This window comes from Hypanus sabinus, chromosome 4, assembly GCF_030144855.1.
Source record: "Hypanus sabinus isolate sHypSab1 chromosome 4, sHypSab1.hap1, whole genome shotgun sequence".
In the NCBI taxonomy this organism is placed as follows: Eukaryota; Metazoa; Chordata; class Chondrichthyes; order Myliobatiformes; family Dasyatidae; genus Hypanus; species Hypanus sabinus.
The window spans coordinates 48522633-48540665 of NC_082709.1; the positions used below are offsets into that span (position 1 = coordinate 48522633).

Consider the following 18033-nt stretch of genomic DNA (forward strand, 5'->3'; position numbering starts at 1 on the left):
ATACCAAACCTGCCTCTACCACTTCTACTGGAAGCTCATTCCACACAGCTAGTTATCTTGTAGCTATGACAATTTAACCAAGGCCCCTAGTGGTGGAACGATCACAACATCAACCTGGTAGTGTACTTTAGGGTATTACTTGTTTCAATAAGATCATCCATTACTCAATTCGAAAGAACAGAGAAATGTGACAAATCTAGAAAGTTTCATCAGTCCTAACATTAGCATCCCCTCAGCAAGCCAGAATTAAAACCCTTCACATCACTTTGTATGGATTTAATTCTAGGTTAACTGAAAAACACTAACAAGATGTGGATCTGATGAGCTTCAATTTTACCTCAGATCGTGCTTCTAAGTTAAATACTTTCAGCATCTCTTTCATACAATTATAGTAGGAAGTGGTAAGAAGTTATTGCTGCACCACCAGAGCCTGCACCTGTCCTCTTCTGGGTCAATTCACCCATATCCTGATTTTGCTAAAGCGTTTCCACTTTCTCTTTCAATTTCCGAATGATCTGCCTCTACAACCTCTGGGATAGACAATTCCAGAGAATCACCATCCTCTTCAAGACCTACAGTTCAGTCCCATTACGCTATTTCTCATCTCTGTTTATTGAGGATTAATTGTTTACACTGGTCTCAACTTAGGTAGAATTCATCATGGTTTGTAAAAATGCTGCTTTCTGTGCTGCTTAACTCCATGTTTCACCGAATGTTGTTCATACATTGTGAAGTCATTTCCCAAAAACATCAGAATCATGGAACTCATAAAGATAGATATTTGTACAACAACTTTTTAATCAGCTCATATTTTTAGCCTCCTGTGAATCATCATAATGTTGACTGTTAACTGGAACCAGCTGTGGTAATACAATTTAATGTGGTCCTCAGATTATGATTACTGTTCTATTGTGATTTCTAGTGGAATCAGGGTAAATGAACTCATCAAAGGTATTTTATTGCCTCCATAAACATTTCAACAAGATAAAATCAGATTTTCAAGAGCCGCTTTTAGAAGCCCCTCATGCGTCTGAAGGACCCGATCATTGAGTTGTAACCGCCCCAGTCACTGTATCTCCTGTATTCCCCGGGTCTCAGGAAGTACTGTCGGCCTCTGTAGTTGGGATGTTCGTAGAAGATCCAGTAACCATCCATCACCTGACAGGAGTGGATGTCACGGTAATGGAAACGATCGTAGACAGAGGGACAGTCGTCCATGAATTCCATCATCTGCCCTGCAAAGTCAGGCCTCTCGTAAATCCTCATCCTGTAGTTTCCACCTCGGTACTGGAGTAGGAGAAACACACTTTTAGTAATGATGCTTTGTAGATCATACATTGTTCATAATACTAATTCATTTCAATATCTGCCTCAATGATCCCGCTAACTGGCACAACTGCTAGTTTAAACTTAAGTTAAAGGAAAACAGGGGAAAATAGTGGAAATTCTGCAGTTAGAACTTGGAACATAAAACAATAAAACACAGGAACAGGCCCTTTGGTCCACAATGTTGTGTGCAAACAATTAAATTAGTAGATTTAAATTTAGCTGGACATTTAAATTAAATAGTCAACTAAACTAATCCCTTCTGCTTAAACAATGTACATATTTATCCACTTCTCTCAGGTTCATGTATCTATCTAATAATTTGAAATACTGTCCGTCTCCTTTATCTATACCTTGCATTATCCGATAAACATCTATCAGATCTTCCCTCAGCCTTTGCCACAACAGAGGAAACAACCCAAGGCATTGCAACCTCTCGTTATAGCACATGCCTTCTAATCCTGGCAGCATCCTGACAAGCAAAACACACACAAAATGCTGGTGGAACACAGCAGGCCAAGCCAGGCATTTTGTGTGTGTTGCTTGAATTTTCAGCATCTGCAGATTTTCTCGTGTTAACATTCCGACAAGTCTCCTCTACACACTCTCCAAAGCTTCCTTCCTATAATGGTGTGACAAAAAGTGTATGCAAAACTCCAGAAGGCTAGAAAAGATCAAGTTCCCAGCAACTTCATCTGTTGCTTCTCTCAATAGCCAGGGGTATATTCCATCAGGCTCAGGGAACATCCACATTCATACTCTGAAAGAGACCCAATACTACCTCCTCCTTCACCTCGAAATGTCCTTGCATATTGATACACTTGGGCATACTTGATACCAATTAGGCACTTATACGGCAAATTCTCCATTTTCAGAGCCAAACAGCAAAAGATCAAATTCCCTGAAAAGAAATTGAAACTTACATAAGGGTAGGTGCGACACGACCTGATTGTGTCATTGAATCCCATCCAGCGCTGGTAGTCAGGATACTCTCCCCTGCTCAGGACATACTGGTATCCCATGTAGTTGGGTCTCTCGTACACCACCCACCAGTCACTCTCAACACGGATGGAGTTACAGCGGCTGAAGTAAGGGGAGAGGTCGGCACAGTCAGAGCTGCACTCATAGTGCCGACCCTGGAAGTTCCTGTCCTCGTAGAAGATGATCTATGGGAAGAAACATATCTGTGTTAATAGTTGCTCAGTTGTTCATGGAGAATTCTCATTTAGTTCATTTACTGAGTAGTCCTTGCCTTTCCCATTTTGAACACAGTGAGTCTGGTAACCAACTGAATGTTTCACTGCCGAACACAAGTTGGTATTTATATGCAGGGTCGAAAGGCCTCACTAGGCAGTTTCTTGTTGTTCTGCTGACACAACATTAAACATCAGCAAAATGTGACAAAATCCTTTTTTTCATTTATTGTAGAAAAGCAACAGAAAGACATTTGTTGCATCGTGGATTCTTTCAGTTGTGCTTTCTTATCATTTCAATTGTTGTTTAAACCAAACAGTTCAGGGACATTCACAGCTACATTTCACCCAGGTCCATTCACAAAGGTCAAAGTTGTATTTTGGTTCCCTTTCCCAAACTGCCTACATTAAGGAATTACCTTGTTAAACTGACAAATATCTTTTGACAATCGACCTGTACAGTTTCTGCTACACAACACTGATCAGCCACCTGTGTTCTTTCATCAGTGAATTCAGCCAGATGAGTTAAATGTGATTTGTCTTCAATAATCTCTGCTGCCTGTCCCTTCATAATCCACCTGACCCTCCAACTGAGTTGTTTTCCCACCTCTGGCGTTCATTACGTTTGCTCCACTTCTCTTGTTGAAGACGTTGAACAGTCAAAGCCTTCCACTCTCCTGTCACTGAAGAACTGTAAACATATGCTCAGCATTTCAATTACCTCCATGTTCTGGATTCCTCACCAGCTTTGTGATATCCCATTCCTTTTAATTCATATTTCTGATGTGAGAGAAGCCAATAATCAATAATTAGCTCTGGTTACAATACGTGACTTCTGTTTATAAATACAGTTGTAGATGAGTGTGTCCCCACAAAATCATTCAAAGTCTTCCCCAACCAGGAGCTCAGGATAAGCCATGAGATCTATAATCTGCCAAGGCCCAGATTAGATGCATTCAAGTCTGGTGACCAGAAAAGTTTCCAGGAAAGCCATCTCATGAATGAAGTGGCAATTCCGGGCTAAACTTGAATCAATAAAGAATGATCGTCACCTGTGACAGGACTTGACTGCTACCACTTCTTACAAAGTTAAACAAAGCGACATTGGTGACACCAGGCCTTCACTTCCGGATGATTTCACTGTCTTCTATGCTCAGTTTGACCACCAAAACATAGTGGAACCGTGACAAGTTCCCACAACCCCCGATAACCCTGTAATCTCAGTCTTTGAGGTTGATGTGAGATCATCCGTCAAGAGTGCAATTCCATAGAAAGCAGCTGCCCCAGAACGGGTAACTGGCCAACTACTTAAGACCTGTGCTGATCAACTGGCTAGAGTGTTTGCTGCGATCCTTAATCTCTCACTTCAGCAGTCAAAGTTACCTATTTGCTTCAAGCAAACTTCAATTATACCAATGCCTAAGAAGAACATGCTAATTTGTCTCAATGATTATCATTCAGTACTTCTTACATCCACAGTGATGAAATGATTTGAGAGGTTGATGATGTAACATCTTAGCTCCTGCCTAAGACCCAATTTGGATCCACTCTAATTTGCCTACCGACAGAACAGGTCCACAGCAGATTCAATTTATTTGGCTCTTCACTCAATCCTGGAACATCTAGACAACAAAGATGTGTACAACAGGATGCTCTTTATTGACTACAGCTCTGTATTCAATGCCATCATCTCCTCAAACCTTCTAGACCTTGGCCTCAATAACTCTGTGTAATTGAATCCTCAATTTCCTTACTTGCAGACTCCAATCAGCTTGGATTAGCAACAAATTCTCCTCCACAATCAGAACAGGTGTATCACAAGGCTGTGTGAGTAGTCCTCTCCTCTACTTGCTTTACTCTTGTGATGGTGTGGCTAAACACCGCTCCAATCCCATATTTAAATCTCCTGGTGATACCGTTGTCATAGCCCGAATCAAAGGTGGTGATGAATCAGCATACAGGAAGGAGATTGAACATCTAACTGAGTAATGCCACAACGACACTCTCTCACTCAACTGTTCCCAAAACCTATGGACTTACCTTGAAGGACTCCTCATCTCCTGGTCTCAATATTTATTATCATTTCTTATTAATTATCATTTTGCTTCTCAGCTCAAGCTGGTAAAATCTGAGATATGGAATTGCCAAACATACTCATTTCTCAATTGCTAGGATCTTTTGGACTATTCTAGTGCTGTTTAGTTCTGTGGCTTTCTGAAGATTTATGTAAATATTACTGTGTTGGCCTAATTCTATTGTGTAGTGACTTTTGGATGATAACAATTGTAGATATTACTATTGGGACAATGTATAAATGTTCATATTCCATTGTCTTTCAATCTCCTCTTTTAATACAGTGTATTTCTGCTTTTTTTTTGCTGTAACATCCTGAGAAAGGTTTCGCTGCTAATGTATTAGTCTTTCTGTAGCAGCAGTGGTTGGGTTAGGGTTAGAGATAACAGGTGTTTGGAATGTGAGCCGTCCAATGAGGGGTCTGTTTTTTCTTGCTGTGTGCCTGAGACTGAGGTGATCTGGGTCTTTTGTTTGGCGAGAGATGGAGAGAGAAGATGCCAGATAGGAGAGGTCATAGAACCCAAAAAAGAGTGGACTTGGAGTTGGGCTGTTTGTCGATGAAGCCCGGGAAATCGATGGTGGATGAGCGGAAGGGAAACCGTGAGCTCCAACTTGTGCACAATAGACGGTTTCATTAAAATGGGCCTTTTTTGTTTTATTTTTCTTTATTAACCCTTTAGTCAAATTAAGAATTATAAAGCTAAACCATTTAATTGCATATGATGTACTATCTATTATTTCGTGGTACTGATTTGAAACAGGGGAATAAATCACGCAGCATCAACACAAACACTGAGTTGTTGCACCTCGAATGTCACACATCTGGCGGGGCCAGAGATTGTCTTCCCTAGACTTACGCTGACAACTGAACCTGAAGGTTACATCACTTATTGATTTATCTATGTTATGTTTGATTGGAATGGCTATATCCATTAAATAATTTGTTCTTTCTTATTTATCCTGCAATTTTATATGCAGATGGCTATTACAGATTGTCTTATCTGAAATAATTTGTAGGACTTTGACTCTAAAACTGAATCAGACTTTGATTTATAAATTCAAAATTCAAAGTCACCACCTACAAGCCTGAGATTCTTTTTGCTGTGTGCATACTCAATAAATCTATATTATAGTAATTGTAAACAGGATCAATGAAAGAGGAAGAATATAGAAGACAACAAATTGCGCAAGCTGCATTGTAGGATATGGCATCTTTTCATGAGATTATACTTTAAAGCAAGAATGTGGTGAATAATGTTCGCCTCTTGATTGTGCCTCTGTAAGTAATCAGATTGAGTTAAACTGTTGTGAGATCCTGTAATCTGTTGGAAAGTTTCTGGTTTCTCTTGACATCATCTACATTTATTGTCTGGAATTTGTTGGCCTTTTATTATGTATTTTTGATCATTTTTTGTGTTAACCACCTGGACCTGTATTGCCACAAAGAACTCCTCTGTTTCTGAGACTCTGAGCCAAGCATTCTAAACTTCATTGCAAACATCAAGTCTGCTCATTTCGTGGGGAGGTCTTCTATGGAGAGGGGTGGGGTCATGCTTTTCCATTGGATGACTTTTTCATCTATAGTGATAATTTCTTTAATTTTCTGGGTTGGGTTTTCATTGAGTGTAGTGGAGTATTTCTTCTCAGAACTACATCTGCTAACACAGAGTGATGAGTCCTGGTTTCATTGATGAAAATATATCCTGATAAATTCTATCTGACCGTCATAAATACTTTATGTCTGTTATTCCTCTTCCTCATTCCGTCCTGGGTCATGTTAATCTCAGTGTGTTCGAGTGTACATGGTGGATTTTAAAATTTGTTATTTCATTTCTTAGTTTCCTTTGTATATTTTCCAGATCAGTTTTGGACCCAAAACCTTGAAGTAAGTTATGTCAAAAGATTCCCCTTGGTTCTACTATGATCCATTGTGTTTGCATGTTGATATCCCAAATATTTATTATGTTGCAGGGTCATCCATCAGTTATATTGCTTCCTGCTGTTCTATTTTATTTTCTACTAGCTCCATTGCAAGTTTCTCGGTGTTTAATGTCCTGTACTTAACTAATCTAAAGTATATTCTTATATCTTTTTAAAATCATTCTACTATTCAATTTAACTGCTTTTGCTATACTGATGAAGGAGTGTATAACTTCAAATCATCCATGTATGGAAGTTTTGTCAAGGTGTTGGCTTGTTTCTGATTTAATACCTGATTTTCATCCAATTCCATCAATTAAAGAATAGATTTAAAGCCAGAAAAAAAATGGTGGGCTTAGAGCACAGCCTTGAAAAATGTTTTTTTCCCCTGCGGGTTCTGCTTGTCTTGGTACATTAATTCTTTTTATAAGTCCTTAAGTTAAAATTTCAGTATGGATGTTAATAAAATTAATATTATTTCCTGGGACCTGTACATCTTGAATCAACCTATTAAGCATAGAAAGGGCTTTAAGAAATTGTGAACATTTCAAGCCGATGTTATTTTTAAACAAGAGACCCCCATCTGTAGGGAAGATGAAAATCATTTTTTTTTTAATTTTGGAAGGGTTCTCAATATCATTCTTCATCAATTTCAAAAAATACAGGAGTGTCTATTTTTATTAATATTAAAATCCCTTTTGTACATTTTAATACTGTCACTGATTCAGTTAGAAGATACTTAATTGTTACTGGTTTGTTATGTGGTCAAAAGGTAACATTGGTATGTGTATATGCACCTAATGTAGATAGTTCTGAATTTTTTAAGAGGTTATTTTCTGCACTGCCAAATTTAAATGAATATAAGTTGACTATGGGTAGTGACTTTAACTGCTGTCTCAATCCCTCAATTGAGAGTTGCATCCTGTATTAATTCCTTTTTACTAGAATATGGTGTGTTAGATATTTGGAGATTTCTACATCCTAAAGATAAAGGTTTCTTCTTTTTTTCATAAGTACATGATAAATATTCAAGAATTGATTATTTTTGTTAGATACATGATTGTTATGCTTTCTTTGAAATCTTTTTATTATTATTATTCAAAAATAACACAGGTACATCGCAGTAACAACACTTACAAATGCCTCAAAAAAAGAAATTATCTTAAAGATTGAAAATTTTTGTGAATAAAAAAAACCCTACTAAGCAAGAAAAGTGAGGGAAAAAAAGAAACCCATTGGGGGTACAACCCCGGAGGCATGCATCATACAAAAAGCTTCTAAAAATAAACATTAAACCGCCAACAAGAAAGGAAGAAATATATAAAAAAAATTACACTTAGATCATGGAGGAAATCTATCAGTTAACTGAAATGATAATAACGAGCAAATGAGCCCCACCTCTTCTCAAAATCATATAAAGGTTCAAAGGTTCGACTTCTAATTCTCTCCAAGCTAAGACACAGCATCACTTGAGAGAACCATTGTGACAAAGTAGGAGCTGATATATCCTTCCATTTCAGCAAGATGGCCCTCCTAGCTATCAAGGTATCAAATGTAATAACATGTTGGTCAGACACAGAAATACCATGGAAATTTTGAGGAATTATTCCAAAAAACACAGTCAATTTATTAGGGTGTAGGTTGATTCTGAGTGCTTTAGAAATTGTCAAAAAGACTGATTTCCAAAACTGTTTTAATATAGAACATGACCAGAACATATGTGTCAGTGTAGCTATCTCAGTTTTACATCTATCACAATACTTGTCAACATTGGGAAATATTTTAGTAAGTCTCTCCTTCATCAAATGGTAACAATGTACAATTTTAAATTGTATCAGTGAATGACTAGCACAGATCGAAGAAATGTTAACCAGCTTCAGAATCCGAGCCCAATCCTCCCATATAAAAGTGAAATTGAGTTCCTTCTCCCAATCCTGTTTAATCTTAAGTAAAGGACACTATTCCCATTGAAATAATCAATTATAAATTCTTCCAATAGAACCTTTCATCGAGGGGTTCATATTCATAATAGTATCTAACAAGTCAGCCTCCAATATGTAAGGAAAATTACTTAAATATTTTTGTAAGAAATGACTAACTTGAAGATATTGTAAGAATTGCAAATATGAGAGAGAATATTTATTAACTAATTGTTCAAAAGACATCAATCTGCATTCTTTAAATAAATCTAAAAAAAGAATTAATACCTTTATTTTTCCAAAGTAAAAAAATTGGATCACTCCAGGAAGGTTTAAAAAAGTAATTATGATAAATTATACTACAAAGTTTAAATTTTTTAAGATTAAAAAAATTGCGTAACTGGAGCCAAGTTTGTAAAGAGTGCTTAACCACAGGATATAGGTTTAAATTACCCAAATTGGCCGATCATTCCTATCACTCCAATATAACCAATAGAACATATATTGCAAATTAACAGCCCAATACTACATTCTTAGATAGGCAAAGTGAGAGCTTCATCCTTTTTCAACTTTTATAAATGATATTTACTAACCCTTGGTCTTTTATTATCACAAATAAAAGATAGAATAATAGAATCAATCTGATCAAAAAACTTCTTAGTCAAAAAAAGGAATATTCTGAAATAAATATAAAAGTTTTGGTAAAATCATCATTTTAACTATATGAATATGGCCAACAAGTAGAAATGTAAGTTGGCTCCATGTACTAAATGAGTACTTCATAGAGCCCACTAAAGGAGGAAAATTGGCTTTATAAAGATCCTTATATTTTTTAGTAATTATGACACCTAAATATCTAAAAGAATCCATAACTTTAAAAGGAATATTATCATTTATAGAGACAGATTCATTTAAAGGAAGTAATTCACTTTTACTAAAATTTATTTTATATCCTGAAAAATCTCTGAATTTGTCAAATAATTTTAGCAAAGCAGGAATAGATTCTTCAGTCTTAAATATATACCAATAAATCAACAGCATAAAGAGAGATTGTGTGCATGGTCTCGTTCACAAAAATCCCATGAATATTTTTGGCTTCACGAAGAGCAATAGCAAGGGGTTCTAATGTTAAATTAAATAACAAAGGACTTAAGGGACAACCTTGTCCCCCATGAAAGCTGAAAAAAAGGCCTGCAGTTATTAGTGACAACAGTACCAATAGGAGCTTTATATGTCATTTTAATCCAATTATTAAAATTAATGCCAAAACCAAGTTTTTCTAAAACATTAAATAAATATTTCCATTTGACTCGATCAAATGCTTTTTCAGCATCCAAAGATACAATGCATTGTGGAGTTTTAGAAGAGAGTGAATATATGTTAAATTATCTCCAAACATTTGGAAAAGTAAAATGATCCTTTATAAAGCCTGCTTGATCTTTAAAAATGATTTTACCCAAAAAACTCTCCAACCGATTGGCCATTCTCTTTGAGAGAATCTTAGCATCAACATTCAATGATGAAATAGGTATGTATGAGGCATAATCAGTAGGATCTTTATCTTTTTTAAGAATTAAAGAAATAGAAACCTCATAAAAAGTAGAGGGTAAATTACTTTTCACAAAAGAATCTTTAAACATCTCCAGCATATATGGAGAAAGCAATTTTCCAAATTTTTTATAAAATTCTACAGGAATTTTTATAACATTCTACATCAAGTCCCGGGGCCTTAACAGATTGCATCAAAAAAGTAGCTTTATGAATTTCGGATTCAGTAATTTTGGCATCAAGAGTTTTTTGACCCTCAGCAGAAATTTTAGGAAAAGCAATCTTTCGTAAAAAAGCATTCATTTCAGAAGAGTCTAGTGGACATTGAGATTTATAAAGTTCAGTATAAAAATCTTGAAAAATCTTATTAATTTCTTCATATTCCCGAGCCAGGGTACCATCCTTTCTACAAATTTTCAAAATTTGCCTTTTGGCTCCAGCCGATTTTAATTGAGATGCAAGTAGTTTATTATTTTTAGCTCCAAACATATACAATTGGCTCTTTAACTTAAGTAGATAACCTTCAATTGGATGAGTTAATAATAGGTTGTATTGTGATTGAAGTTCCACCTTTTTTTTTAAATAAGTCAAGATTAGGGAAAGTCGCATAGATATTATTTAAATCTTTAATATGTTTTGAAATTTTATCTAATTCTGCTTTAGTCTGTTTTTTAAGTTTAACTGAATAAGAAATAATATGACCAAGTAAAAATGCTTTGAATGTATCCCATATAATTAATTTAGACATACCTCCTATATCATTAAAAAGAAAAAAAAATTTTTATCTGACTTTCAATAAAACGGATAAAGTCAGAGTTTTGCAATAAGTCTGAGACATGTGCCATGGTGGACGGCCAAAAATGACATCATCAAATTCAAAGGATAAACTCATAGGCGCATGATCATATTCACAGTTTTAACATTAGGCAAAAGGCAGGGATCAACTATAATATAATCAATCCTCGGATATTTTTTATAGATATGCGAAAAAAAGGAATAATCTCTATTATCAGGGTGCAAATGCCTCCATAATTCGATCAACCCAAAATCCATCAAAAAGGAGTTAATAACTGATGCGGAATGATTTGGAAGTCGCTGATTAATTGAGCTCTTGTAAATCATAGGATTTAAACAACAGTTAATATCCCCTCCCATTATCAACATATATTCATTTAAATCCAGCAATGAAGCAAATACTTTTTAAAAATGAAGGATCATCTAAATTAGGACCATACAAATTGACCAAAACAACCTTTCTATTACAAATCACTCCTTTAACAATTAAAAATCTACCATTGGAGTCTGATTCAATATCTTCCTGAGTAAATATATTAGATTTAATAAAGATAGATACGCCTTTATTTCTACTCTGAGAAGTAGCATGGAGTTGTAAGCCATTCCACCATCCAAAAAACCTATTTTGATCTCCCGCCCTGATATGTGTCTCCTGAGCAAAAATTATATCTGTTTGGAATCAATTAATAATTTTAAAAGTCTTTTTTCATTTAATAGTATGATTCCAACCATGTACATTCCAACTTATTAATTAATCTGTTTAAATGCCGTACTATAATTTTATTCTAATTTACCTTATACATGTGCAGAGCACATACCAATACGGGATTATCAAAGATGGCTGTGATGTAGAATACAACCATATAGAAAACAAGCATGGTCCGGAACCACCCAATGGGAAAAAACTCCTAACTCTACACTCACCCACCCTCCCAAAAGCCCAAAAAAGGCCAGCTAACTAAGATAGATGTAAAGCCATGGGCTGCTCTGTCGGTCTCATCTTCCCCTCCCCCGAGCTAGTACACAAAAAAATAAAATGACCTTGCAAGAAAGACGGTAATGTCTCAACAAAGGAGAGTGTTTACATTCCATCATGTATTAAACAAAAGAAAGAGCCAAAATAATATAATCTCTTAGAGAGAAAAACAAGCAGCATCTTAAGTTTAGCTTTACATCTCTAAGAAAACTTTAAATTTGGTTATAGGACACTATAATAAAACAGATAAAAAAGGTTAATAATATATTTAACCAAACTAAATTTACAAAGATATTAATTAGTAATATTGTAAGTAACTAAACCCTCCCAGATACATGTATGAAAAGGAACGCTATTAGCAGGAAAAAAAATTACCAATTAGTAAATTAAGAAACAACAAAAAGAAACATCAAACCAAATATTAGATAAAAGGAACAAATCCTTTTATCCTCTTTTCTCAGCCAAATATCTAATTAGCCATTTAAACAGTCAAACTTAAATCGTAAATCTTCTTTCCAAAAAAAAAAATCCAATAGGATGTAATGATGAGCAGGTTTTCTTATCTTTTTTTATTAATCTCTCAATGAAAGATCCAAATAGCCTTCATATACCTTCATATATCTTCTTTTTGAAATGTGAATAATATACAGATAATCAAACAGCTTTTCAGATAGTTCATTCAGTAGTAGTGTCAGTGACGGGGACAGGTATAGCCTGAAGAAAATCCAGCACGACTTTGGGATCAAAGAAAATGTGTGGAGAAGAATTAGGAGGAAAAACTTTCATTCTTGTTGGATAACTCAAGGAGGGAAATAGTTTCTTAACATATGCTTGTTTCATTACCAAAGCAAATCTTGATCTTTGTTCCATTACTTCTTTAGGATAATCTTCATAAAAACAGAGCTCAGACTCGTTGAATCTGAAAACTCTCTGTTTTCTTGCCTGTCGTATTATTTGATCTTTAATTTTAAAGTGATGAAAACAAACCAAGATAAATCTTGGTCTGCTTAAATCTTTAAATTCCGAAGTAGACAGTCTATGTGATAAGATAGTCGGAAAGAGTATAAAAGAGCTTACTAAAGTAAACCGTTAAGTCTTCATTTTCAGTTCCTTCCTACACTCCACCAATCCATATATTGTTTTGGCAAGACCTAGTTTCCAGGTCTATAGTCTTATTTTGATATTTTTCTAAACAGGTTGTAGTTTCAGACAATTTTTGCTTAGTTAACTTCAATTCCTCTTCACGTTTAGTAACTTGAGTTTCCACATCTTTAAGTTTTCCCAGAAATAACTTCATTTTATTATTATTCTTTTCCAGTTGATCTTTAATTGCCCTATTCTGATCTTGAATTGATTTCAGTGTCCGAACGATATCTTCAGCCCATGATGACATTTCATCAGATCTTTCCTTTGGCATCTTTCCTTTTCCATTACCTTTGTCAGTAGGTTCATGCGGATTTTTCCAATTTTTCATAGACACAGACATATTACTCCCTTTAAGAATCAGCAATTAAAATTTTTAAATTCAAAATTTAAACTGGGAGGAGAGAGAGTAAACTAAGAGCAGCACAAAATTACTGCTACTCCGTTGTCAGACAGAAGTGGTCTCTGCGAGTGGTATCCTTTGTTGCTGATTGTGCGTATGACGTTATTGCGCTGTTGGATCATGCGCCAATGAAACTCACATTGAAGTTTTCCAATAACTCACAGAAGGCAGCTCAATGGAGATTCAATGCTGTACTCCTCCGTGATTCAACTTTTTTAAATTTTATAAAAGAACAAATCTCTTTATTTTTTGAATTAAGTACAACCGAGGGTATGTCAAAGATGGTTATTTGGAATACAATGAAATCTTTTCTTAGAGAACATATAATTTCATATTCAGCAGCTTCAAGAAAGAAAACTAAAGTCGAGCTTTTAGTGATTACTAACAGGATTAAAGAAATAGATAAAGTTTATTCAATATTACCTACTGAAGATTTATACAAGGAAAGGGTGAAACTTCAAATGCAGCATGACTTGCTATTGACTTCTCCCATTGAGCAGCAACTTTTGAAATTGAAAATTCAATTTTATATACATGGAGATAAGTCAGGTTAGCTGCTCTACTCAAAGCATCTATCGCTAGAACGCAGACTTTGAAAGTATGAAGATCTGATAGAGCAGAAACATCTGACAGTCAGGAAATTAATAATTTTTTTTTGGACTTTTCTAATCTTTATAAATCTGATTTTTCAGACAGCACCACTTCTATGAATGAATTTCTGAAAAGATTGAATATACCCCAAATTTCTACCCAATATATGAATACTTTAGATGTACCCATTAATCAAGAGGAAATAGTAAGAGTTGTATCTTCTTTTCAACCAGGTAAAGCTCCAGGACCGGATAGTTTTACTGTAGAATTTTTGAAGACATTTACGGATATTCTTACACCTCATCTATACCAAATTTTCACTGAATGTATATCTTCTGGGACCCTCCCGAAAACTTTTTTTTGCATCAATTTCATTAATTCCTAAAAAAGGAAAAGATTTATTTGAATGTGCCTCTTACAGACCAATTTCTTTATTAAATGTTGATTCCAAAATTCTTTCTAAGATTTTGGCTAACAGGCTTGAGAACATTCTACCTAGGTAATTTCTAAGGATCAAACTGGATTTATTAAGAATAGATATTCATATTTTAATATTCAGAGATTACTGAATATCATTCATTCCTCTCTATCTTAAGAATTTGAATGTGTTGTTTCTCTTAATGCAGAGAAAGCCTTTGATAGGGTAGAATGACCCTATTTATTTCAGGTTTTTGCAAGATTTAATTTTGATCCATGTTTTATTTCTGGGATTAAATTGATTTATCAAGCCCCTTTGGTGGCAGTTATAACTAACAATCAAAAATCTTCTTATTTTAAGTTATATAGAGATACCTATCAGTCTGCTACTATTTAATTTAGCTTTAGAACCTTTCGCTATTGCTGTTTGGGACTCCAATGAGGTTTTGGGTATTAAGAGAGGAGATAAAGTGCATAAGGTTTCGTTGTAGGCAGATGACTTGTCTGTTTATATTTCTGATCCTAAGAAATCGATTCCTGCTTTGTTATCTATATTTTCTGAATTTAGTAGTTTTTCTGGATATAAATTAAATTTGCGTAAAAGTGAGTTATTTCCTATTAACAATTATTTTGATCAATATGCTCAATTTCCTTTTAGTATTACTAAAATTAACTTTACTTATCTCGGTATTAAAACTACCAAAAATTTTAACGACCTGTATAAATATAACTTTCTTCCATTAATTGAGTATACACAGCAAGTAATTTCTAAATGGTCTCCTATGATATTATCATTAATTGGCCATATTAATACTATTAAAATGATAGTATTACCGAACTTTTTGTATGTATTCTAAGCAATCCCCTCTTTTGTTCCTAAACTGTTTTTTGATAAACTCTAAATTGTATCTTTTATTTGGAATAATAAAAATCCTAGATTGAGTAAACTTTTATTACAGAAATTAAAAAAAGTATGGTGTTATGGCTTTGCCAAACTTTAGATTTTACTACTGGGCAATTAACATTTGTTATTTCACTTTCTGGATTCATTTTTCAGATATACATGATTGTCCCTTATGGGTGGATTTAGAGAAAAACTCAGTGAAGGGGTATTCTTTGGCCTCTTTATTTTGTGCTCCTCTTCCTTTTTTGCTTTCTAAGATTGGTAGCTGAGATTTTAATCCTATTATTAAACATACATTAAGAATTTAGTTTCAATTAAATAGATCCTTTGATTTTAATAACTTTCTTCTTTCTAGTAAAATCCATCTTTATTTTTTTAAACCTTCAATTCTGAATCAGACCTTTTCAATTTAGAAAACCAAAGGAATAGTAACTTTTTTAGATTTGTTCTTGGGTAATTCTCTAATGTGTTTCACTCAGTTAGTGGATAAATATGACCTATCTAATGTACACTTCTTTAGATATTTACAAATTAGGAATTTTCTACATAATTTACTGCCAGATTTTCCTTTAGCTTATTCACCCAATATTATTGATACTCTTTTTCAGGTCAAACCATTTCAAAAAGGACTGATGGCTATAATTTATAAATCGTTATTGAACTTGCGTATGTCATCTAATGATAAAATTAAAGCTGCGTGGGAACTGGGGTTTCAAAAGTCACTTTCAGATAATCAATGGGATAAAATTTTTCATTTGGTAAATACCTCTCCTATTTGTGCCTGTCACTCCATGATACAGTTCAAGGTAGTGCATCAGGTGCATATGTCAAAGGACAAATTAGCCCATATTTTTTTCTAATATTAATCCTATTTGTCATAGATGTAATATTGAAGTGGCTACTTTAACACATATGTTCTGGTCTTGTATCAAGTTAGATAATTTTTGGAAGGAAGTCTTCAAACCTTTGTCAAAGGTTTTGAATTTGGATCTATAACCAAATATACTTACAGAAATTTTTGGGATCATTCCTTCGGAAGCAGGAGATATTCCTGCTTCCGCTCAACGGAAGCAACTTTACAACTTTATTGGTTAGAGAGCCATTTTGCTTAAATGGAAGGGTTCTAATCTGCTCACTGTTATTCACTGGCTTACCTCCATTATACCCTGTTTAAGTTTAGAGAAAATAAAAAAGTCAGACATTTGATACATCCTCTAAATTTGAGGAAACCTGGTGATCTTTTATTCAATATTTTCATATTCTCTGACTTATGGCCCTTCCAGTTACCTTTTTGAAGCTTTGGATTTGATCAGAAAGTCTTTCCTTGTTTTTTTTGGCTTTCACTCTCAGTTTGAACTGCCCAGTTCTTTCTTCTTTTTTTTTTTGTTTTTTTTATGTTTATATGTCAATTATAAAAGTTTATCTTTTTTTCTTTTTATGGATAAGAAGTGAATCTTTCCCTTTATTATTTACTATTAGATTAATACTTTGATCTTGATAATGTTTATTTTTCCTTTTATTTGAACTGATATTGATATGGATATTTGTGATTATTCTCCTCCTCTTTTTATTTAATAAAAAGATTGATAAAAGACAGAAAAGGAAAAATGTGTTTTTATAATGGTCATTCTGCTATTTTGTTTGTTAATAGATAGGATGACTATAGTACAGCAATGCTTCATAATCAGAATCAGCTTTACTATCTCTGGCATATGTCGTAAACTTAGTAGCAGCTGTACAATTTGATACATGATTATACAGAAAAAATAAACAATAGATAAATTAATTATGGTTAGTACACCATGAATGTAAATTAAATAGTTAAGTTAAAAATAGTGCAAAAACAAATAATAAAAAAGTGGGGCAGTGTTCATGAGCTCAATACCCATTTAGGAATCATATGGCAAAGGGGTGTTCCTGAACTGCTGAGTGTGTGCCTTTAGGCTTCTGTACCTTCTTCCTGATAGTGACAATGAGAAATGGGCATGCCCTGGGTGATGGACACTACCTTTCTCGGGCACTGCTCCTTGAGGATATCTTGGATACTAAAGAGGCTAGTACCCAAGATGGAGCTGACTCATCTTACAACTTTCTATAGCTTCTTTTGATCCTCCCCCCATACCAGACAGTGATGCAGCCAGTCATAATGATCTCCTTATTACATCGATTCATTTGATGTTTTATTAATTTCACAAGTATTGGGTATAATTTATATATATTAAGAACTTCTAATAACCACGTGTCTGGGACAGAATCAAATGATCTTTGATAGTCAATATAACAACATGAAAGATTTCTGCTTTTCCTCAAGTGTTGAATTAGAAATACCGAATATATCAGTTGTTCTTTCCATGCCTTCATAATCTCACAGCGCCCTCTCTGCTCTTCGGTAAGTAAATTGTGGTTATCTAACTGAGTGGTGATTAGTTGTGAGATGCAAACTATTACAATTGTATATATAGTTTGTAAACAAGTAATAGGATGATATTTTAATGAGTCATTCGTGATCTCTCCATTTGGTAAGAGAGATGTCCTAACTACTGTCAAAAATTTTCAGGATTTTTAAGAAAATTGTTAATATGTATTAATTGGTACAGATGAATGTTGTGTTCTTTATACTAACTGTGGGTTATTCATGAAGACACATATTCTGGAAGAACATAACAAGAGCTTTTATTTAACAGCAAACAGCAACCACATCTTAACATGCAAGCATCTCGATCATTCTTTTATTTCTGTGTATGTTCATAGCTCCGTCCAATCACATTCTTACACGTGACATGTGATATCACATCTTCCTTTCCTTAAAGAGAAAAACAGTTAGC

The 18033-nt window shown here is 34.3% G+C and overlaps 1 protein-coding gene across 2 annotated transcripts; it reads right to left on the reverse strand.

Annotated features, from left to right (window-relative positions):
- Positions 1-1011: 1011 nt before the first annotated feature.
- Positions 1012-2587, reverse strand: LOC132392740 (gamma-crystallin S-1-like). Of its 2 annotated transcripts, none has more exons than XM_059967040.1 (3): positions 2579-2587; positions 2250-2492; positions 1012-1287 (listed from the first exon to the last, which is right to left on the reverse strand). In XM_059967040.1, the coding sequence occupies exons 1-3, from the start codon at positions 2585-2587 to the stop codon at positions 1012-1014; spliced, it is 528 nt and encodes a 175-aa protein (XP_059823023.1). The 2 variants fall into 2 exon arrangements, with proteins under 2 accessions (XP_059823023.1, XP_059823024.1); XM_059967041.1 differs by having other exon boundaries at positions 1012-1280; positions 2246-2492.
- Between the last annotated feature and the right edge of the window lie 15446 nt (positions 2588-18033).

Bases quoted from the DNA above. Each gene is read 5' to 3' on its own strand.
- LOC132392740 (XM_059967040.1), bottom strand. The intron at 1,288-2,249 runs GTAAGTTTCAAT...CTCCTACTCCAG, and splicing joins CGTGTCGCACCTACCCTTAT to TACCGAGGTGGAAACTACAG.